This window comes from Hyperolius riggenbachi, chromosome 4, assembly GCF_040937935.1.
Source record: "Hyperolius riggenbachi isolate aHypRig1 chromosome 4, aHypRig1.pri, whole genome shotgun sequence".
NCBI lineage: Eukaryota > Metazoa > Chordata > Amphibia > Anura > Hyperoliidae > Hyperolius > Hyperolius riggenbachi.
Window position 1 is genome coordinate 208,310,193 of NC_090649.1, and position 24,006 is coordinate 208,334,198.

Sequence of the window (24,006 nt, forward strand, 5' to 3'; positions counted from 1 at the left end):
CCTTCACAAATTAGGCCCAATGTGTATAATCTAGTATAGTGTCAGCTTGACAGATACAATATAAAGAAATTTATGCTTGTATGACGTAGATGTCATTTTCAAGTTTTTATTGCGTTTAATTGCCTGGCATTTAAGACACTTGCTGCTTTGGATAGTTATCACATACCTGATAATCTAATTGTGAAGTGTAAAATGCTGTATTTTCTACTGTTTTGTTAATTACAGTACAATAAATTTAAACAAACTAATTGGCGAACCTGCATAAATTGAATTTAGCACCAGACATTGTTGTACATACCTGTCCCTGTGTTAGCACCATTATACGGTCAGACCCAAGTACAGTGTGGAGTCGATGAGCAATAGTAATCATTGTGCAATCTGAAAAAGCCTCCCTGATAGTTTCCTGGATCAAAAGGTCAGTCTCTGGGTCCATAGCTGCTGTGGCTTCATCAAGAATTAGAATCTTTAAAAAAAAAACACAAAAAAACAACAACATTATAGTCCTGCATGAATGCATGCCTAAGAACTTTGGTTTAAAAAATTCTAAACTGTACCTATATGGAAAAAAGTGCCCCTACAGTTAGTCACTGTGGGAGGGAGAAGCTTCCCCCATCCTCCTTTACCTTCCAGTGCTGGGACCCCTGAAAAATTGCTTGTCGACAGTTCATCATAGTGCACTAGCACAGACCTGCTCGGGCTCCAGCAGAAACAGCAAAGCCCGTTAGTGTCCGTGCTACTGTGCAAGCATGAGCCGCCTACTCAGTAGCACGCACCTGACCAGGCTCGACTTTTTCCACTGGATCTCAAGTGGATCCCTGTTACTGTGCAGGCACAATGCAGCTGCACTTCAAGGGTCGGGTCCCAACACTGGATTGAGCCAGTGGAGGATAGGAAGAGCCTTTCCAGAATCTAAAGGTTTTTCCCTCCCAATGTAAGTATCCATTTGCATGCCTAAGATTTTGTGCTACTCTGTGGTAAAAAGTATCTGCCCTTATTAGGACACAACAGTGATTCTACAATTACATATATACTTAAAGGGGCACTACAGCGAAAAACTGTAAAATTTAAAATATGTGCAAACATATCCAAATGAGTAGTACATTTTGTTCCAGAGTAAAATGAGCCATACATTACTTTTCTCCTAGGTTTCTGTCACTTACAGTAGGTAGTAGAAATCTGACAGAAGTGACAGGTTTTGGACTAGTCCATCTCTTTATAGGGGATTCTCAGGGATAGATTTATTTTCAAAAGCACTTAGTGAATGGCAGTTGCTCTGTCCAACTGCCAAAAAAACTGTGTAGGGGGCAGGGAAGCCGGCCAGCATCATTGCTTAAATCCTTTTTAGGGAATATCTTTATAAATAATAAAAGCCTTGCTGAGAATCCCCTATGAAGAAATGGACTAGTCCAAAGTCTGTCACTTCTGTCAGATTTCTACTGCCTACTGTAAGTGACAGCATTATAAGAGAAAAGTAATATATGTCTCATTTTACTCTGGAAAAATGTACTTATTTATATATGTTATATATGCACATATTTTAAATTTTACAGTTTTCCGCTGTAGTGCCCCTTTAATGTTCTGTACCAGGCACTACAAAACTGTGCACCCTTTATATACTTTATATGTTATTTCCGGGATTAAGAAAGCAATACACATCTACTCCAGTTAAATTATATCTCACCTTACAACGTCTTAGCAAAGCACGGGCAATACACAGCAACTGCCGTTCTCCTACGGAGAAGTTCTCCCCATTCTCCAAAACTTCTGTTTCAAGTTTAAGAGGTAGTTGGCTCACCTAATGTGGAAAAGGAACTTTAGTAAGGCAAAATCACACCGATTCAACTAAAATATCTGTAAAACCATAGATCAGGGAAAATTTGTATTAATTCACAGGGTTAAAATTTATTTTAGATTTAAAGTGAACCTAAAGTCAGGGGGAAAAAAATTAGATTTACTCACCCGGGGCTTCCCTCAGCCCCCTGCAGCCGATCGGTGCCCTCGCAGCTCTGCTCCGACGGTCCAGGACCCGCCGGCGAACACTTCCGTCACCGGCCGACAGGCATGGGAACGCGAGTGATTCTTCGCGTTCCCAGCCTGTATATCGCCCCCTATGCTGCTATTGCAGCATAGGGAATGCTATTGCATTCTAAAGAGACACTGAAGCGAGTAAAAAACTCGCTTCTTCTCTTATATTCAGCAGGGGCATGTGTGCCCCTGCTAAACCGCCGCTATCCCGCTGCACAATGGGGGTCCCTTACCCCCCAATTCCCAGCCTGCAAAATCAACGACCAAATTGGTCGTAGATTTTGCTGCTCCTAGAGGCAGGGCTAACAGCTGCAGCCCTGCCTCACAGCGCGTCTATCAGCGGCGCATCGCCGCCTCTCCCCCGCCCCTCTCAGTGAAGGAAGACAGAGGGGCGGGGAGAGGCGGAGATACGCGCCGACAGACGCGCGTGAGGCAGGGCTATAGCCGTTAGCCATGCCTCAATGCGGAAGAGATCCCCGGCGAGGACGGAGGGGGATTTGGGGGGTAAGGGACCCCCGTTGTGCGGCGCAACAGCGGCGGTTTAGCAGGGGCTATTCTCTATGAATATAAGAGAAGAAGCGAGTTTTATACTCGCTTCAGATTCTCTTTAAAACAAGAAAAAAGTTCACAATAATATCTAGCCACTAAGCACACTAAAGTCTGAAAGTGTCTGTCTGCATGGTGGTGAAACCCCTCCCACAGTGTGATGTCAGCACCTAGGTAATGACTGTGGGAGCCTTGTTGGAAATGACAGCTGTTTCCAACTGCCAAAAAAGCAGCATCTCCTTCCACAGACATCACCTGCCAGCAGTAAAGATGTCAACATGTGATACATTTCAGACTAAATCAGGGAGAGGAAAAATTTTACAACGGCAAACGCTGACTAAATCATTTATAAATTATTGTAAAAATGAAGCACTTTTTTTCATTATGTTATTTTCACTACAGTTCCTCTAAGTGTTTTCTCTCTCCCAAGTTAATTTCCCCTTTTCTCCTAAGTGATATTTTCATACTCTATTAATAAAGTGATTTGTAAGCCATCAGCAAGCAGGAAAATACTCAGAATAATTTTGATAGCATTTTTAGAAACTTTTTCAGTTGCATAGTACTAAAAAGTTATTTTAAACTGAAGATGAAAATATATCTCCTAAGAGAAAAACTGAGGAGAAAATTAGAATAGTGTGTTTCAGCAGTATTGTGCACCGCTTTATTCAGCAGTTTATTTATAAAATTATTCGGAGACAAAATACATCTTCATATGTCCTGGAGATAGAACGTGGGTCATAGAATGCTACTGGGACTTTAAAGGGGAACTTCAGCCTAAACAAACATACTGTCATTAAGTTCCATTAGTTATGTTAATAAGAATAGATAGGTAATATAATCTCTTACCCACCTCGTTTTAAAATAACAGGCAAATGTTTGTGATTCATGGGGGCTGCCATCTTTCTCATGGGGGCAGCCATCTTTTTGGTTGAAAGGAGGTGACAGGGAGCAGGAGACACAGTTCCAACTGTCCTGTGTCCTGATAACCCCCCCTCCCCCCCAGCTGCACATGCTAGGCTTCAAATGTCAAATTCAAAATGTAAAAAAAATGCACCAAAACAGCAGAACGAGAACAACAACATCAGAAATCCCATCATGCTTTGCACAGTATTAGGGGAAAAATGCCCGGGCAGTTTTTTTCTGTGTAGCTAAAAATGAGGCTTGTATAAGAGAAAAAAAAGTTCTGATGCTGTGAAACAGTTAAAGAAACACCAGGCCTTTCCAGCGCTGCTGAGTCAATTTTTAGTCTGGAGGTTCACTTTAACTTAATTTATATCTATTCAGATTTTGAAATGCTTCCATACAAATCATGTAAAGGATAATCACAGCTCTTATATATATCTGCCATAGGAGAATATGTTGGCTCTTGAAAAGATTTCTCATTACTTACACATTCTTTCATGTGTGTTCTTTCAAGGGAATCCCAGATCTGTTCCTCACTGTACTGGTTAAATGGATCCAGGTTTGAACTACAAATCGAAAAATGAAAAATACACAGTAATAATTTGAAATCTCAATTGCATTCTGCACACAAAAAGAGGAAATATAACTGAAGTTGAACTGGCATTTCAACCACATGGATTTATAAATGACAGATGATCCCCTACTTACACACATGGTGTTAATTGAATTTATTTGTAAGTTAAGTCAAATGTTCTACATAATAAGAGATATACATGTGGTCCCCTACTTACAGACAGGTTCCGTTCTGGCAGATTGGTGTAAGAGGAGTCAGGATTTATAGATAGGAAATCAATGAATAATTTACTTTCGGACAGCTCTGGATTTGGACATACCGTATAGCAGAAATGGTTGTTTCTATTATGTTATTTTACGAGTTTTAAACTACTTATTACAGTTTATACAATACTGTAACATTTAACAAAATATGTAATAAAACAGTACTGTATATTTTATACATGAAAACAATTTTATATGTACATACATATAAATTATAAATACAATAATAATAATGTACATGTAAATCAAGCTTGTAAGTAGGGGACTGTCTATGTTACATAATACATGCAACAATATAAGGTAATTGTCATGTAAATACTTTCATGTCCCTGCAACTCCTGCCTACAGCACAATTTTCTGATTCCTTACTTGCACAAAAAGTTGACCAGTAACCATACTGAAATACAGTCATAATGGGGAAGGGGGGAGGTGAGAGAAAGAGGGAAGAGGTGTATGCATACAGCAACTCTGGAGTTTTTGACATTAAACCTGAAAAAAAAAATTGACAATTGTGTTTCCCCTATTGCTGCTTCTATTTTTTGTCTTAAACAGCTAAAAACCCTTTTTCACGTGACTGTTTCACTGATGCTAAGAAGGAAAGCATTGACATTTTTTAGTCCCATCTATGTAAAAACTTCTGAAATGGTATGAATGTTATATATACTTTTTATTCAGTTCTGTACATATCAAGAAACTTCTTACCGCACAGTTCCACTGAAAAGGACAGGTTCCTGGGGCATGATTGATAGCTTGCTTCGCAGATCTGCTAGGCCAATGTCATTGATTTTTACACCATCTATCTTGATGCATCCACCCGACAGCTCTACCAGTCTGAAGAGGGCCATGCCAAGGGAGCTTTTTCCTGTAATGACCAACGCCATCATTTCATTAATACAACGATTGTAAAGCACGTCTCTATTCAATATTCGGTGGCAGCATCGATTTTCAAGTCTGATTTGGGGGAGCTGCCGGGAGGTATAGCAAGCCTTTGTAACTCACCTCCCCGGGATCCAGATGCTGGCAGCCAGTCTTCTTCCAGTCCTCGGAGGCTCTCGACCCCTCTATTGAGATGGTCTGTCATGACAACAGACATCAGTCTCACAATAGGGGTGAATTGCAGCACTGGATTCAGGGGAGGCGAGTAATGTGCATGGCTGCCACAGATCTATCTAGTGGTATGATTTTTTTTCCTGCTTTTAGGGTCTAAAAGCTTGTGAATAAATTGCACAGACAGTTTAACCACTTGAGGACCCACCCTTTACCCCCCCTTAAGGACCAGCGCTGGTTTGATTGATCTGTGCTGGGTGGGCTCTGCAGCCCCCAGCACAGATCAGGGTGCAGGCAGGGAGATCAGATTGCCCCCCTTTTTCCCCCCTATGGGGATGATGTGCTGGGGGGGTCTGATCTCTCCTGCCTGCTGTGGGTGGCGGGGGGGGCACCTCAAAGCCCCCCTCCGCGGCGAAATTCCCCCCTCCCTCTCCTACCTGCTGCCTCCCCTGGAGATCCGGGCTGCACAGGACGCTATCCGTCCTGTGCAGCCAGTGACAGGACGTCCCCTGTCACATGGCGGCGATCCCCGGCCGCTGATTGGCCGGGGATCGCCGATCTGCCTTACGGCGCTGCTGCGCAGCAGCGCCGTACAAATGTAAACAAAGCGGATTATTTCCGCTTGTGTTTACATCTAGCCTGCGAGCCGCCATCGGCGGCCCGCAGGCTATTCACGGAGCCCCCCGCCGTGATTTGACAGGAAGCAGCCGCTCGTACGAGCGGCTGCTTCCTGATTAATTAGGCTGCAGCTGGCGACGCAGTACTGCGTCGCTGGTCCTGCAGCTGCCACTTTGCCGACGCACGTTATGAGTGTGCGGTCGGCAAGTGGTTAAGCAGAAATAAGAATACATTTCTAAAGGGGGTTTCATAGCTGTGCGGTTTACTGAAAGCATACGGAAGAAGGTTAGGGCTAGTTCACAGTGGTCAGATACATTGCAGAATAATTGTGCATGTCAATTCACTGCCCATACAATTCTATGGGCCTGTTCACAGTACTGCTTTGTAATGGATCACGTTATTCTAACTAGCTGCAGGCTTTGTATTAAGGTCTATGTCCAGTCTACACCGCAGTTCACACTCATAACGGTGTTATGCATCTGACTACAGCCTTAGAAATGTTTTGTTTTTTTCCCAAGAGGTTTAAAGATGCCATTTCCTTAGGTTGAGCCAGTGGTCAGCCCACAGGTCGTTAAGACAGCCTTCACCAGTTTTCTTGAAATCAAACCATAGAGTTAGATTTGTCTCCATAACATTATACTGGGCTGCACTAAGCTTAAATGCTGTAAAAAGGATGACGGACCAGATAGAGGATAGGGAGTGGGCAGATTTCTCCCACAGATCCTTTGGAGATTAAGTTCTGGGGTTTGGGGATGACTGGTTGCAGAGTCTTTCTGCTGTGTGCAATAGTTGGGGCTAGTTTGTTGGATGCATTTGCAATGCCCTATAGGACTTTTATGTTGAATATTGCACTGTAGATGTTTAAGTCAAGAACTATAGAAGGTTTGTCTACTGCAGTGTTTCCCAACCAGTGTGCCGCGGCATGTTGCCCGGTGTGCCGTACAGGTCTGGCCTCTCGCCAGACCTGTACCTACTTTAGGGTGCAGGAGGGGGGAAGTAGCGCTAGAAGGAGGGGCAGTGGAGGCAGCGGTGGGGAAGGGGGAAATATCCCCCCCCCTCCCTCACCTGGGACCCCTCCTTCTGCCTCTCTCCCCCTCTGTTTAGCGGTGGCAAGTGCGGCTCGGCGGCGGGGAGGCATACGGAGAATTACTCACCACTTCCGCGTTCCAAGCGCCGGCAACGTCAAGTCGTCACACATCTCCGCCTTCAATGCCGCCCACTGTTCTTCCTGATTAGCGGAAGCACAGTGGGCGGTATTGAAGGCGGAGATGTGTGACGACATGACGTTGCCGGCGCTTGGAACGCAGAAGTGGTGAGTAATTGTCCGTATGCCTCCCCGCCGCTGAGCCGCACTTGCCACCGCTAAACGAGGGGGAGAGAGGCAGAAGGAGGGGTCCCAGGTGAGGGAGGGGGGGGGGATATTTCCCCCCTCCCCACCGCTGCCTCCACTGCCCCTCCTAGCGCTGCTTCCCCCCCTCCTGGGCATCTATACTGGGGGGAACTGTACTAGCTATACTGGGGGCAACTAAACTAGCTATACTGGGGGCAACGAAACTAGCTATACTGGGGGCAACGAAACTACCTACACTGGGGGCAACTAAACTAGCTATACTGGGGGCAACTATACTAGCTATACTGGGCACTATACTGGGGCACTACCTACCTATACTGGGCACTATGCTAGCTATACTGGGCACTATGCTAGCTATACTGGGCACTATACTAGCTATACTGGGCACTATACTAGCTATACTGGGGCACTACCTATCCATACTGGGACTATACTAGCTATACTGGGGCACTATACTGGGGTAACTATACTAACCATACTGGGGCAACTAAACTCCCTATACTGGGGCAACTATGCTAGCTATGCAGCCGCCCCCCCCCCCCCCCATAGCACGGCACTGTCCACTAGGTCGCGCAAACACCCGCGCCGCCGCCCCCCCCCCCCCCCCCCCCCCCCGCCGCCGTTCCCCGGAGAAAAATATGGTCAGAAAGTGTTCCCCGGCCCGGAAAAGGTTGGGAACCACTGGTCTACTGGGAGCTCAGATCTGAGCCACTGTCATTTAAGGGGGTTCTTTTAAGGTTTAAAGGGAAAAAAACAAGTTTCACTTAACTGGGGCTTCTACCGGCCCCCTGCAGAAGTCGTGTGCCCACGCCAGTCCTCAAGGATCCTCCTGTCCCCCACCACGGCTCACTTTCCATTTCGCCAACTACGGCCACTGTGCGCATCCTCGTTTCCGGGAGCGTCCTGTGCACTATGAAAAAAACCTTCGTACTGCTCCTGCACAGGACGCTCCCGGCGACGTGTGCAGCCGCGGCCACTCAGGCGCAGTCGACTTGTAAGTCGGCCAAATGGAAAGTAAGCTGCGGAGGGGGACCAGAGGATCCTTGAGGATGGGCATGGGACAGGATGTCTGCTGGGGGGCTGGTAGAAGCCCCTGGTAAGTGAATTTATTTATTTTTTAAAACCTTAAAAGAACCCCTTTAAGCATGCTCCTTTCTTTCTTCACCTCCATTAGACTTCTCAAACTTGAGTACATGATGTTATGGTTCAGGGTGTTTCTTTAACTGTGTTTATATCGCGCTTTTCTCCTGGCGGACTCAAAGCGCCAGAGCTGTAGCCACTAGGGCGCGCTCTATAGGCAGTAGCAGTGTTAGGGAGACTTGCCAAAGGTCTCCAACTGAATAGGTGCTGGCTTAATGAACATGCAGAGCTGAGATTTAAACCCAGGTCGCCTGTATCAGAGGGAGAGCCTTTAACCAGTGCACTATTCAGCCACTATCAAGAACAATGCACAAAAGTAATATCTTACACTAAAGAGTCACCCATAAGGTGGTTAAAGATGTTTCAAGCAGTGGGGTGTATAAAATATAAGGTATGACCTTTTTGGTGAGTGGTAGAGCTGACAGACATAGTGGCCTTGGTTCATTCATAATGTGGAGCAGTCCTCTCCCTAGCTGCAAAGAGTGAGCACTTGCAGGTTTATGGGGGGGGGTTCCCAGCTGAAAGGTGGACTGCCTAACAACTGGGTGGTTGCTACAACATAGGCTCTAACCATCAAGTGGATATAAAGTATGGTGTGACCCTCCTTCCTTGCAGTCTTGCTTCCTGTAGTGTGACGCAAGACTAGATGGCTGACAGGACAGCAGAGTCAAAACTGCAATTCTGGAACAGAAAGTTATACTAAATTTCCATTGTTTTCAATGCAAATTTGTCATGTCCATTACAATTCTGTAGCACAACCGTCAATTGTTTCATTAACCTCATTTGACTAATTACTTTACCTGAACCAGTTCTTCCCACAATCCCAATTTTTTCTTTGGGTTTGATTGTGAATGAAACTTTCTTCAACACCAAGGGCAGGTTCTCTCTATATCTCATTTCTGCATTTTCAAATGCAATTTCTCCCTTTTGAGGCCAATCTTCTGGAGGAGCTTTGTTCTTAATACGAGCTGGAGCTTCAAGTGCCAGTGTCTACGTATAAGAATAAATCATTAAATATACTGTATATATGCATTCCAGAGTAAATCAGCATTTGTCAACAGTGCAAATAGTGGTAACTAAATTTGCATGCAAGAAAGGATTAACAAATGAATTACAGCCTAACAAAAGAAAATGTGAATTTTACTCAACACAAACAGTAATGGCTTTTGATTAAAGGAAACCTAAACAGAGGGATATGGAGGTTTCCTTTTAAACAATACCAGTAGCTTGGCAATCCTGCTGATCTTTGGCTGCAGTAGTGGCTGAATCACACACCTGAAACCAAGCATGCAACTAATCCAGTCTGACTTCAGTCAGAGCACCTGATCTGCATGCTTGTTGAGGGGCTGTGGCTAAAAGTATTAGACACTCAGGATCAGCAGTAGAGTCAGGCAACTGGTATTTTAAAAGGAAAAATATATATCCTTCTCAGTTTAGGTTTTTTAGGTTAAAAATCTATCAAAGAAACAGTTTTTCTGTAAAACACATTCCTATAGAGCTTTCAGCCTGCAATACTAGAAGCGTTTTCAGAGGGGTCTCAGCTCAGCCTGTGTGAAAAAATAGCTTTGTTTATCAGCTGTATGTAACAATTGTGTCATCGGGAGGAGGGGAGGCAGAGCTGTAATATGTAGCTAGGCTACACTTCTCTCTGGCTGTAAACTGTTTACTTTAGACTGCGTGGCTCCTTGGTAATGTACTCAGTTGGGGCTAGTCTCGGTCTTCTGATGCACAGACCTCCTGCTCATGCGCAGTAGACCCAGACTGATGCGACTGAGCAATTACCGGGGCTGAACAGCAGACTGCGGGAGGGCAAGTGCTTATGGGGCTGGAGGAAGCCCCGGGTAAGTAAAGAATCTCTCATTTCAGAGATCTCTGGTTCACATTAAACATGAATAAAACACATACAATAAGCTTATATTCGGATCAGGTTTGCGTTAATTGGGCTATAACTTAACCACTTTAGATTCACTGACGTGAGTCTCGCTTCCTAATTGGCTACACTGAAGATTCCTAAACGTGAGACTCATGTCCTGGACTAAAAATATGTGCACCCCGCCCCTCCTGAACATGCTTGTGCACCCATACAATAGTGAATGATCGCAGCAATCATTCATGAAAAGTAAAAAAAAAATATATATATATATATATATATATATATATTATATATATATATATATATATTTATATATATATATTTATATATATATATATATATATATATATATATATATATATATATATATATATATATATATATATATATATATATATATATATATATATATATATATATATATATATATATATTTTTTTTTTTTTTTTTTTTTTTTCCCCCCACCCAAGATACAGTGTCACATTAAATATTAAGCAGGTTTTTTCCCCTGTAGTGAAGAGTTATCCCCACTTAACTAATTAACCCGTTGTGTAACCTATACTTGGCCTTAAAAAGAACCTGAGACGAGGGGTGGTAAAGGAATTGATAGTTACCTGGGGCTTCCTCCAGCCCCATGACCACCATTGCTGTCCTCCGGGTAACTCCGTTCACCTGCTATCAGCCCCGGTAATCCTCGATCAGTGGCGTCAGTCAGTTCTGCACATGACTATGAGCCCCAGTGATTATCTGCAATCGCTACAAATGCGCATACTGGCAATAATGGTATGCTACATGCACAAATACTGATGAAATATGGTATATGTGGTATCATTTTAACCAGGACTAACCAAATAATGTATTTTGAGGGTTTTTAAAAATGTGGCATGTGAAAATCAGGAAGGGTGAAACATGGAAAAAATATGTAATTTTTGCATTTATGCCTATTTTCCCCTGCAATTACCACTTCGCCAAAACCCCAGAATGCAAAGCAGCAGCAGTGCAATCTCATACCCATGCTACAAACACAGTAGAATGTTAAAGAAAACAAGAGTAGGCAATGCTATAGTGCTGACAAGGAAGGTTGCTGAAATGTGACAGAACAATAAGCTTCACCTTGATGTAATGACTGATGCGCTCTACTGATGTGAAACGAGCTTCTGTCTCTGAAGCAAGCCTGACTGTAAACTGGAATAATCCTGTCAACTTGAAGAATAGAGATAACAGAAAACATTAGTATACAACCACACTGTCTGTTCTTACAAATTTTTATATAAGACACTAGAATGTAATAAGACATGTTCCATTTAAAGAGAACCCAAGGTGGGATTTACTTATGCTAGTGGGGCACAGAGGCTGGTTGTGCACACTAACAAGCAAACTGCAGTGTATTACTGGGATTTGATAAAACGCAAGTTTGAAGCCAATTGAGTGCCTCCTTCGTATTTACTACTGGTTGTGCACACTAACACCAGCCTCTGTTGCCCCATGGTGTGCCTCCAAGACCCCCCTGCGCACCGCTATACCCCCCGTAGTGCTGGCGACACGCAGCGTGTCGGGGGAGCGGCGCTAACAGACAGGCGAGAGGTAAACATTGTGCTGGCGACACGCTGCGTGTCGCCAGCACTGCGGGGGGGGGGGGGTATAGTGTTGCGCAGGGGGGTCTTGGAGGCACACCATGGGGCAACAGAGGCTGGTGTTAGTGTGCACAACCAGCCTCTGTGCCCCACTAGCATAAGTAAATCCCACCTCGGGTTCTCTTTAAGCAAGAATTCCCAGATTTTTACTCCAGGATTTTTCTAGTAAAAAAAAAACCCAAACCAGTAAATCCATCCATAAAAGTATTTAAAGTGTAAATGGAATCAATCTATTTGATCAGAGGTTTACTGACTCCACATTGCTTTATGATAAACAAAGATCCCAAAGATGCTTATTGACACATACTTGTAACAGAATGATAAAAGCAAAGTCCACTTGATCTGTCATCTGCTCTGTTCTCAGAATATTGGAGTCGACTTATACATGAGGTCGACTTATATGCAAGGAGTATATACAGTACATTCAAATGGGAATTCAGATTAAGAATTGGAAGATCTGCAAATTATACCAGATTCCTTTCAACAAATGCAACACAGTAAGACAGTATTGCAAGATCTAGCTGAAGTAGGAAGGCTAGCAAATTTCACTTTCCAGACTATAAAAAATTCAGAAAAGCAGAAAATATCAAGCAAGAGGGAAAAAAAAAAAAAAAAATTAAAAAATCACAAAGTCAACTGGTCAGACTTTGAATTCTCAAACAGTAACTGACAGCAGCAGTTTACTACTCTTCTTGCTCTGGGTTAATGTTCTAGTATCACTTTAGTTTCATGGTTTTGTTTTTTCTTCTCCTACTTAGAGATAAATAAAAAATAAAAAAAAAGTCCTCTGGGGGGTACTTACCTCGGGAGGGGGAAGCCTCAGGGTCCCAATGAGGCTTCCCCCATTCCTGCAGCTGCAGGCAATCCAGAGCTGGCTCCCCCGAAGCGTCCCGCAATCCTGGCTCGACAAGCTTGACAGGTTTACCTTCCCTGGCTCCAGCGGGGACGCTGTTGCTGCTCTCAGCACCGAGAAAGGCAGAAATAGCCGATCTCTGTGGGGTCTGCTCTACTACACAGGTGCAAGAGACTTGCGCCTACGCAGTAGAGTGGACCGACTGCGATCAGCTATTTCCGCCTATCTCCGAGCGGAGAGCCGATACTGTGTCTGCGCTGGAGCCGGGAATGTAAATATTTACATCCCCGCTGTTCGGAGGGGCACAGCGAGACCGCCGTGGGACATAAGAGGACAGGGGAAGCCTCGATAGGATCAAGAGGCTTCCCCCACCCGAGGCGAGTACCCCCCAGGGGAACTTTTTTTAGTTACAGGTTTTCTTTGAAATTGCCCTACCAGAATGCCAAGCGTATCGCTAACAAAATAACGTTGGTGGAAGTAAGTTTTCTTTTTTTCACAGTTGTACATTTTGCTGCCATTAGTGAGAGTTCAGCTCATCCTGCTCCCTAGTGCAGTTTGCATTTTAAAAACCAGTGTTTAAAAACAGTGGTGAAAACCCCGTGCGTTAGGGCGTCTCATAACACTTTATCCCTCCATTCAAACATAAGGCTGTGTGTCGCCATGCAAGTGTTTCATTAAATCTTTCAGCGACAAACTCAAGCGGAAATGTCATATCATAAATGACTAATAAAAGGTCTTCTATCCACAACTATGCTCCATACATGGATAGACTGTAGTGATAAAAAACTCTATTGCCATTTTTTCCTATAAAAGGTAAATAAACATTGTAAAGGTATATGGGCCAAAACTGTTACCCAAAACAATTATGATCGTTTCAGAAAACAGACAAATTAAAATTGTTTATGTGTATTAGGAGTTTTACGCTGCCATTTGACCAAAAAATTGCAAGGCTCTAAATGGCTCAAAAGCCTCACTTTTTGTACAGCCACATGTTGGCAGCAAATTTTTCCATTACTTGAAAAACAGACTGGTTAGTTCATTTTACTGATTATTTATGTCTATTGAGAGCTTTCTCTGCTAGCAATTAGAAGAATCCTAGCACGTGCATTAACATATGCCTGCAGTCTATTAGTGGACTCTACTAGCTTAGTTTAGTGTGTTGGTACTGCAGTCAATATTCATCTATATCATACATGTCAAACTCCGGTCCGCGGGCCAAATCTGGCCCTTATAGCCATTAAATTTGGCCCTCGAGTGGTTTCCCCATTTTGCATTCTGTTTGGCCCACTCTAGACCACAAGGGAGGCTTTATTGGGGGTGAAGCCCTAGAACACCAGGGAAGCAATATGGGGGGTGGTAGGGTGAAACCACTAAACACTAGTGAACTGTATAGGGGAGGCTGGAACACTAGGCAGTAGAGAACTGTATAGGGGTTGGAGGGGGGCCATTAGAAAGCAGGGAACTTTATAAGGGAGGAAGGTGGCCAGTACACATTGTTTGTACAATTTTGGCGCACTTTGCATTTGAGTTTGACAACCCTGATCTAATGAGCCTGCTGCATTATTCTGAACTTACCTGCACTGCATATGACATCGCAAGTCCAGCATAAGCAGGAGAAATATTGCCATGCATCAGGACAATCATAAGGCCTGTGGTAGTAATCAAGGAAATGCTAACTATGTCCAAACGGATGGCCAACCATCTCATGGCACAACTGAACAGATAGAATGGAGCTTGATTACTGTCCAACAACTCCTGGTACCTAAAACAAAGCCAAAGAGAATCATTTTAAAGTACACAATAGTAATTACCCAAAATAATCTGAAAAGCCAGATAGATCGTACATCTCAAATACATTCCAGCAGTGAAATACTAAGTACTAGCTTACCTGTTAAGGAACTCATGTCCTTTACCATATGCATGGATTGTAGACAGTCCCTGTATACTGGATGTAATATGTGATAAGAAAGGGCTTTGTGTGATGTTATCCAGCCGTTTTAACTCACGGATAAAAACCCTGAAAAGATTAAAAAAGTCCTTATAGGTACTAATATTTGTATGTGATATTTAATTCCAAAATGATTAAAAGTAACCATTTTCAAACCTTTGCGGAATCTGCAGCTTAATTGTGTGATTTGCACAATCATACATGCTAGATTTAAAGCACTAAATGAACAGCACATTCTGGAATACAGCATGCATTGACTTACCTAGAAACAACATGCAATATGGTGAACAGGACAACAAGAGGCCCAACAGCTACAAGGAACCATGGGAAGACACAAGATATAACGCCCAAGCAGAAGAAAACCAGTATTATGTTTTGGATAAACATTTCTGCTTGAAAAGGTAGCCGAACATCAACTGCATGATAGAAGAAAAACAAGAGATTTTCTCATTGACCTTTTTGATTCGCATTGAACTCGTTAACCTTTTATGCACACCCACTAATTACAAGCAAACAGATCACAGGTGATCTGGTCATTTGGGTAGTTTGGGTAGTTATTTTAAAAAAAGAGTAAACCGTTGACAATAAATGGCTTCAGCCAACCACTAACTATGAGTGTAAGAAAAGTTTTTGTGTTATCAATCATACTCTCTGAAAATTAGTTAAGAGATCGTACATTCTGCCAGGGTATGTACACTTATGAGCACAACTTTAAATGCTGCTCTATGTAAAAATCTGCATATTAATGTTAAATGTTGGTGTTAATTTTGCTTTCCATCTTATCAATATTCTAGGTTTGTTTCACAACATGATCATTTGAAAAAAAAAATTGGCTAATTGTTCTATTTCTTTGTCTCATACTGGAGAGAACAGTCATTCGATAATTCTGGGAATGTATTAGTCATTCTTGTTAGTTACTACAGGAATACATCTTTAGAAGACTTGACCCATGTGTATATTTAGTAAATGAGTGGCTACGGAGAACCATTATATGCTCATCATACAATAATTTTCCCAGCTAGTAAATGTCACGTGTTCCGGAAATTATGGTGACACCTAAACATGGCCTGTGTTAAGGACAATGACACAAACTTTTTACTGTAAGAACTTAAATGACTAGGTTCCTCCATGTGGAGGGTAAACCAGTTCGGAGCATACAGAACGTCCTGCAGTGTGGGAGAGGAGAGGGGGTTATGCGGTGTTAACTCAATTGGCTACCACACCTGCATTCCATTGACGTACACTTCCGTTTTAGAGCCAGAACTTGCGGCTCTTATTGTGGAAGTGTACGCCCATGGAATGCACAGTAATGCAGGTGGTAGTCAGGCGAGTTAACCCTGCATATTCCACTCCCTGCAGGACGTTCTCGCTTTTTGCGAGAGCATTCTTGTTCACCTCTGGTGCCCACAGTAAGATGAGGATCATAATGATTTTACTACAATGTTCTTCACTCTTCCCATATGACAGCTACCCAACTTTAACTATGGCCCTCAAGCAATGGAGTTGGACAGCCCTGGTATACACTATAGCTACCACTTTGCTGTCACACATTTCTCTACAAGACTGATCAAAAGGAAATAGAGTGACATACTGAATTACATAAATTACAGTAATTCTTTCATGGATTTTCATTTCAACTTTTATACTAACACTAAACACAACAGATAGCTCAAAGATATAGATTTTTGGTATGAAAATACACACACAACATTTTTTACACAATGTAGAAAAAAAACACAGTTAAGTTTTTCTCTATGGAAAGACTAAGGGATGGTCTCACCTTCATCCATGTCCTTAGAAAACCGATTGAGTACACGACCTGTGGGAGTGGTGTCAAAGAACTTCATTGGGCTTCTTAGAATACGCCGGAAAAGATCATCATGAAGCTTAGAGGAAGCACGCAATGTACCCTGAGATGAAGCAAAACAAAGAAATGAGGAACTCTGGTACTTCCAGTCAGTAACGTTAACCAACATGGAAAAAGAAGTGTTTTATTACCTTAACAAAGACAATGCCACGTACTGCCTTCAGAACAAGCATGATCACCATAGATAATGCATATATGCCAGTGTAGAACAGCACATGGGGATTGTCTTTCATACTGTTACTGACAACAGTTTGATTTTGCAACAACACAGATGTATTCTGTAGGAAGAAAGGTGAGAATATTTTAAAGTTGTGTAAAGGGCCGGACGACACACTTCAGGAGCTTGTAGGCACAGAGATTCTAGTGTGCCAAACCCCGCCCCTCAAAACAGGCCACACTCCCAACCCCAGGCCTTATTTTCTTAGATCGCATAAAGGGCTAAATGTACGTGAACCTAGCAGCGGTCTAATTCAAAGAGAAGGCCTGCCCATCCACATCTTGGACAAGGCCCCCTCTACTTTAATAATAATAAAAATAATAATATATATGGCCCTAGTTACCACACAAAACAGGCTACACATGAACTGGGGCTACATACATTTAAGTCACCACCTTACATTGCCTCAAGCGCAATATCTTCTCCCCCCCCCCCCCCCCCCCCCCCAAGATGAGAAGAGTGCAAAGCTGATCTGCGCAACAACTTGTGCGGTGCAGAGACAGAGGGAGAAGGATGCAATACTCACTGCTCACCATGCTACTCTCACAGAAGACACTGATTAGTCTTGGATCTCCGCCCCTAACGACGTGCCTACGGCTGCTGGACTGGAGCCAAGTGGTGAGTGACATTGCCCTCTGGCTCTGCTGGGAGAGGGGACATTCGGGAAGAGGGGAGCCGCCTCTGCTACACAAGGCACCTGTAGGCACACGCCTTACAGTGTATTATGGCAAATCCGACCCCGGTTGTGTAACTTCATTATGCAATAAAATATGCTACAGCTAATGGAATTTTATTTATCTTTGCTGCACTGAAAGATCACTCCACTTCCTGAATGAAATTTTGCCTTCTAAAAACTTGAGGTATTTGTAATAAAGCATCACTCATAAATAATTTAAAAAAAAAATCTCTTCCTGAAATTACTTACTAAGGTTCTCCTGTGCTGAAGCATACTATATATATATATATATATATATATATATATCTATCTTTGTAAATTGAAGATGATCAATCAGATCCATATATACCAGGCTCAACCTGCTAAGTCTTATCCTAGTTTTAACGTTGCATGATATGAACATGTAAATCTGGAATATTTGACTGACCAGCTCTACTGCAAGTATCGCCTGCAATGTTTGTCCATTAGGTAGCAAGAATTTGCATGCTTACTTGAGTCACATAGGATTATAGCAAGGATTAATGACAAGCTATTAAGTCCAAATGCACCACAAATTAAGCGCATGCACTTCACAGGAAAAAACATTTAGTATCATGGCTGTCCTAGATTAACAAAACAAAAATAAAAAAAATCTTGATATGGGTGTATGGATCATTTCCTTCTAGCAGTCCTTGCTATGCTCCAATACGATCTAGATGGGGCCAATCAATTTCAACCCTAATACACAATATAGTAATAAATTACAAAAAAATCAGATAACATTGATAAATGGTCTCCGCTGTTCTCTAGCTTGAAAGAACCTTAGTGCATTGATTCCTGTGTGTCCTGTTACCAGTATATATCTGAATTACAGTCAAAGCATTTTTAAGTTCAGTTTGTATAGAATGAGGAAGTTTTAAAACATATGTCACAATTACTTATTGGCTGTGTCCGTTATGCCGAGCATACATGGCTCGTTTTATGCGCCGGATCGAGCATTGGCGCTAGTCCCCGCCGGTGCTTCCTTATCACCGCGCGATTCCCTGCCATTGTCCGCCGGCGGGAATCGAGCGGGCACGGGTCAAGCGGCATGATCAGGCCAGCTGAATATTATCAGCTGGCCGGATCAGCTGGTTGATACACGGTACAGAAACATACCGTGTATCCCCAGCATTAGAGGACAACCTTCCCTTTCCCTGGCTGGCACCTGTGCAGAAGTGTTTGAGTTTTCCCAATGACAAGCACAAACAGGAATAATTTATGGGTGCAGAGAAGGGGCAAAAAAAAACAAAAACCCCTAAACCTTAGTCAGGCTTTCTCACTGTTGCTTTGTTGCCACATTATCTGCCCTGTGGCTGTCCGTTATATTTTTGTTACTGGTGAAACCGCAGGCTAAGTCATCCAATCAGGGATACAGGCAGCATATCAAAAAGGTCTAACACTTCTATTCTCAACATGGGGTATGCATAACCCAGGGAGGAATACTCATGGTTTCAAGGGTACTTAACCACTTAAGGACTGCAGTCATAAAACCCCTTAAGGACCAGAGCCTTTTTTTCCATTCGGACCACTGCAGCTTTCACGGTTTATTGCTCAGTCATACAACCTACCACCTAAATGAATTCTACCTCCTTTTCTTGTCACTAATACAGCTTTCTTTCGGTGCTATTTGATTGCTGCTGCGAGTTTTAGTTTTTATTATATTCATCAAAAAAGACATGAATTTTGTCAAAAAAATGACTTTTTTAACTTTCTGTGCTGACAGTTTTCAAATAAAGTAAAATTTCCTATACATTTGAGCGCAAAAGTTATTCTGCTACATGTCTTTGATAAAAAAAAACCCATTCAGTGTATATTTATTGGATTGGGTAAAAGTTATAGCGTTTACAAACTATGGTGCAAAAAGTGAATTTTCCCATTTTCAAGCATCTCTGACTTTTCTGCGCACCTGTCAGGTTTCATGAGGGGCTAAAATTCCAGGATAGTACAAATACCCCCCAAATGACCCCATTTTGGAAAGAAGACATCCCAAAGTATTCAGTGAGAGGCATGGTGAGTTCATAGAAGATTTTATTTTTTGTCACAAGTTAGCGGAAAATGACACTTTGTAACAAAAAAAACAAAAAAAAAAAAAAGTTTCCATTTCTTCTAACTTGCGACAAAAAAAAATGAAATCTGCCACGGACTCACTATGTTCCTCTCTGAATACCTTGAAGTGTCTACTTTCCAAAATGGGGTCATTTGTGGGGTGTGTTCACTGTCCTGGCATTTTGGGGGGTGCCTAATTGTAAGCACCCCTGTAAAGCCTAAAGATGCTCATTGGACTTTGGGCCCCTTAGCGCAGTTAGGCTGCAAAAAAGTGCCACACATGTGGTATTGCCGTACTCAGGAGAAGTAGTATAATGTGTTTTGGGGTGTATTTTTACACATACCCATGCTGGGTGGGAGAAATATCTCCGTAAATGACAATTGTTTTCTTTTTTTAACACACAATTGTCAATTTATAGAGATATTTCTCCCACTCAGCATGGGTATGTGGAAAAATACACCCCAAAACACATTATACTACTTCTCCTGAGTACGGCGATACCACATGTGTGGCACTTTTTTGCACCCTAACTGCGCTAAGGGGCCCAAAGTCCAATGAGTACCTTTAGGATTTCACAGGTCATTTTGAGAAATATCGTTTCAAGACTGCTCCTCACGGTTTAGGGCCCCTAAAATGCCAGGACAGTATAGGAATCCCACAAATTACCCCATTTTAGAAGGAAGACACCCCAAGGTATTCCATTAGGAGGATGGTGAGTTCATAGAAGATTTTTTTTTTTTGTCACAAGTTAGCGGAAATTGATTTTAATTGTTTTTTTTCACAAAGTGTCATTTTCTGCTAACTTGTGACAAAAATAAAATCTTCTATGAACTCACCATACTCCTAACGGAATACCTTGGGGTGTCTTCTTTCTAGAATGGGGTCATTTGTGGGGTTCCTATACTGCCCTGGCATTTTAGGGGCCCTAAACCGTGAGGAGTAGTCTTGAAACCAAATGTCGCAAAATGACCTGTGAAATCCTAAAGGTACTCATTGGACTTTGGGCCCCTTAGCGCACTTAGGGTGCAAGAAAGTGCCACACATGTGGTACCGCCGTACTCAGGAGAAGTAGTATAATGTGTTTTGGGGTGTATTTTTACACATACAGATGCTAGGTGGGAGAAATATCTCTGTAAATGACAATTATTTGATTTTTTTTTACACACAATTGTCCATTTACAGAGAGATTTCTCCCACCCAGCATGGGTATGTATAAAAATACACCTCAAAACACATTATACTACTTCTTCTGAGTACGGCGATACCACATGTGTGACACTTTTTTGCAACCTAGGTGCGCTAAGGGGCCTAACGTCCTATTCACAGGTCATTTTGAGGCATTTGGATTCTAGACTACTCCTCACGGTTTAGGGCCCCTAAAATGCCAGGGCAGTATAGGAACCCCACAAGTGACCCCATTTTAGAATGAAGACACCCCAAGGTATTCCGTTAGGGGTATGGTGAGTTCATAGAAGATTTTTTTTTGTCACAAGTTAGCGAAAAATGACACTTTGTGAAAAAAAAAAACAATACATATCAATTTCCGCTAACTTGTGACAAAAAATAAAATCTTCTATGAACTCACCATACTCCTAACGGAATACCTTGGGGTGTCTTCTTTCTAGAATGGGGTCATTTGTGGGGTTCCAATACTGCCCTGGCATTTTAGGGGCCCTAAACCGTGAGTAGTCGTCTTGAACCCAAATGTCTCAAAATGACCTGTGAAATCCTAAAGGTACTCATTGGACTTTGGGCCCCTTAGCACAGTTAGGCTGCAAAAAAGTGTCACACATGTGGTATCGCCGTACTCAGAAGAAGTAGTATAATGTGTTTTGTGGTGTATTTTTACATATAACCATGCTGGGTGGGAGAAATATCTCTGTAAATGACACATTTTTGATTTTTTTTACACACAATTGTCCATTTACAGAGAGATTTCTCCCACCCAGCATGGGTATGTGTAAAAATACACCACAAAACACATTATACTACTTCTCCTGAGTATGGCGATACTACATGTGTGACACTTTTTTGCAGCCTAGGTGCGCTAAGGGGCCCAACGTCCTATTCACAGGTCATTTTGAGGCATTTGTTTTCTAGACTACTCCCCACGGTTTAGGGCCCCTAAAATGCCAGGGCAGTATAGGAACCCCACAAGTGACCCCATTTTAGAAAGACGACACCCCAAGGTATTCCGTTAGGGGTATGGTGAGTTCATAGAAGATTTTATTTTTTGTCACAAGTTAGTGAAAAATGACACTTTGTGAAAAAAAACAATAAAAATCCAATTTCCGCTAACTTTTGACAAAAAATAAAATCTTCTATGAACTCATCATACACCTAACAGAATACCTTGGGGTGTCTTCTTTCTAAAATGGGGTCACTTGTGGGGTTCCTATACTGCCCTGGCATTTTACGGGCCCAAAACTGTGAGTAGTCTGGAAACCAAATTTCTCAAAATGACTGTTCAGGGGTATAAGCATCTGCAGATTTTGATGACAGGTGGTCTATGAGAGGGCAAATTTTGTGGAAACGGTCATAAGCAGGGTGGTCTCTTAGATGACAGGATGTATTGGGCCTGATCTGATGGATAGGAGTGCTAGGGGGGTGACAGGAGGTGATTGATGGGTGTCTCAGGGGGCGGTTAGAGGGGAAAATAGATGCAATCAATGCACTGGGGAGGTGATCGGAAGGGGGTCTGAGGGGGATCTGAGGGTTTGGCCGAGTGATCAGGAGCCCACACGGGGCAAATTAGGGCCTGATCTGATGGGTAGGTGTGCTAGGGGGTGACAGGAGGTGATTTATGGGTGTCTCAAGGTGTGATTAGAGGGGGGAAATAGATGCAAGCAATGCACTAGCGAGGTGATCAGGGCTGGGGTCTGAGGGCGTTCTGAGGTGTGGGCGGGTGATTGGGTGCCCGCAAGGGGCAGATTAGGGTCTAATCTGATGGGTAACAGTGACAGGTGGTGATAGGGGGTGATTGATGGGTAATTAGTGGGTGTTTAGAGGAGAGAAGAGATGTAAACACTGCACTTGGGAGGTGATCTGATGTCGGATCTGCGGGCGATCTATTGGTGTGGGTGGGTGATCAGATTGCCCGCAAGGGGCAGGTTAGGGGCTGATTGATGGGTGGCAGTGACAGGGGGTGATTGATGGGTGGCAGTGACAGGGGGTGATTGACAGGTGATCAGTGGGTTATTACAGGGAAGAACGGATGTAAATAATGCACTGGCGAATCGATAAGAGGGGGGGGGGGTTGAGGGCAATCTGAGTGTGTGGGCGGGCGATTGGGTGCCCGCAAGGGTCTAATCTGATGGGTAACAGTGACAGGTGGTGATAGGGGGTGATTGATGGGTGATTGATGGGTAATTAGTGGGTGTTTAGAGGAGAGAATAGATGTAAACGATGGATTTGGGAGGTGATCTGATGTCGGATCTGCGGGCGATCTATTGGTGTGGGTGGGTGATCAGATTGCCTGCAAGGGGCAGGTTAGGGGCTGATTGATGGGTGGCAGTGACAGGGGGTGATTGACGGGTGATTGACAGGTGATTGACAGTTGATCAGGGGGGATAGATGCATACAGTACGCAGGGGGGGGAGGGTCTGGGGGGGTCTGGGGAGAATCTGAGGGGTGGGGGGGGTGATCAGGAGGGAGCAGGGGGCAGTTTAGGGACTAAAAAAAAAAAATAGCGTTGACAGATAGTGACAGGGAGTGATTGATGGGTGATTAGGGGGGTGATTGTGTGCAAATGGTGGTCTGGGGGGTGGGCAGGGGGGGGTCTGAGGGGTACTGTGGGCGATCAGGGGGCAGATAAGTGTGTTTGGGTGCAGACTAGGGTGGCTGCAGCCTGCCCTGGTGGTCCCTCGGACACTGGGACCACCAGGGCAGGAGGCAGCCTGTATAATACACTTTGTATACATTACAAAGTGTATTATACACTTTGTAGCGGCGATCGCGGGGTTAACAACCCGCCGGCGCTTCCGATTGGCCGGCGGGTTGACGTCGCGGGTGGGCGGAGCCTATTGCCGGTGGATGCGCGCGCATCCCAGCGCGCGATCCCCGGCCAGAGAGTGCCCCAGGACCTGACGCCAATCTGCGTTACGTGGTCCTGGGGCTGCCACTTTGCCGCCGCCAATATGAAGTAGGCGGTCGGCAAGTGGTTAAGCTTGATACCTTTATTCACATGTAACAGAGTTTGTGCATAACCTACAACCCACACCTGGAAATCTTAAGGAGGATTGCTAAGGAACTTCATCCCATTTTACACAAGGATCACAGACTGAGAACGATATTCCCTAAACCTCCACTCTTGTCATATCGGCAACCACACAATCTAAAACAGAGGATTGTCAGGAGCTCTTTGACTAGGCCTCAACAAAACGGAACATCACCCTGCCGACAAA

The 24,006-nt window shown here is 43.5% G+C and overlaps 1 protein-coding gene across 1 annotated transcript in view; it reads right to left on the reverse strand.

Moving 5' to 3' along the window:
* ABCC5 (ATP binding cassette subfamily C member 5) overlaps positions 1-24,006 on the reverse strand; it is a 51,309-nt gene that overhangs the window by 1,927 nt on the left and 25,376 nt on the right. Inside the window, exons 16-26 of the mRNA XM_068233335.1 lie at positions 16,774-16,920; positions 16,556-16,685; positions 15,038-15,191; positions 14,716-14,844; positions 14,403-14,589; positions 11,454-11,543; positions 9,268-9,457; positions 5,014-5,173; positions 3,962-4,040; positions 1,682-1,795; positions 299-463 (exon numbers count right to left, since the gene is read on the reverse strand). Coding sequence (XP_068089436.1) covers positions 299-463; positions 1,682-1,795; positions 3,962-4,040; positions 5,014-5,173; positions 9,268-9,457; positions 11,454-11,543; positions 14,403-14,589; positions 14,716-14,844; positions 15,038-15,191; positions 16,556-16,685; positions 16,774-16,920 — 1,545 coding nt within the window. The remainder of the gene's footprint in view (positions 1-298; positions 464-1,681; positions 1,796-3,961; positions 4,041-5,013; positions 5,174-9,267; positions 9,458-11,453; positions 11,544-14,402; positions 14,590-14,715; positions 14,845-15,037; positions 15,192-16,555; positions 16,686-16,773; positions 16,921-24,006) is intronic.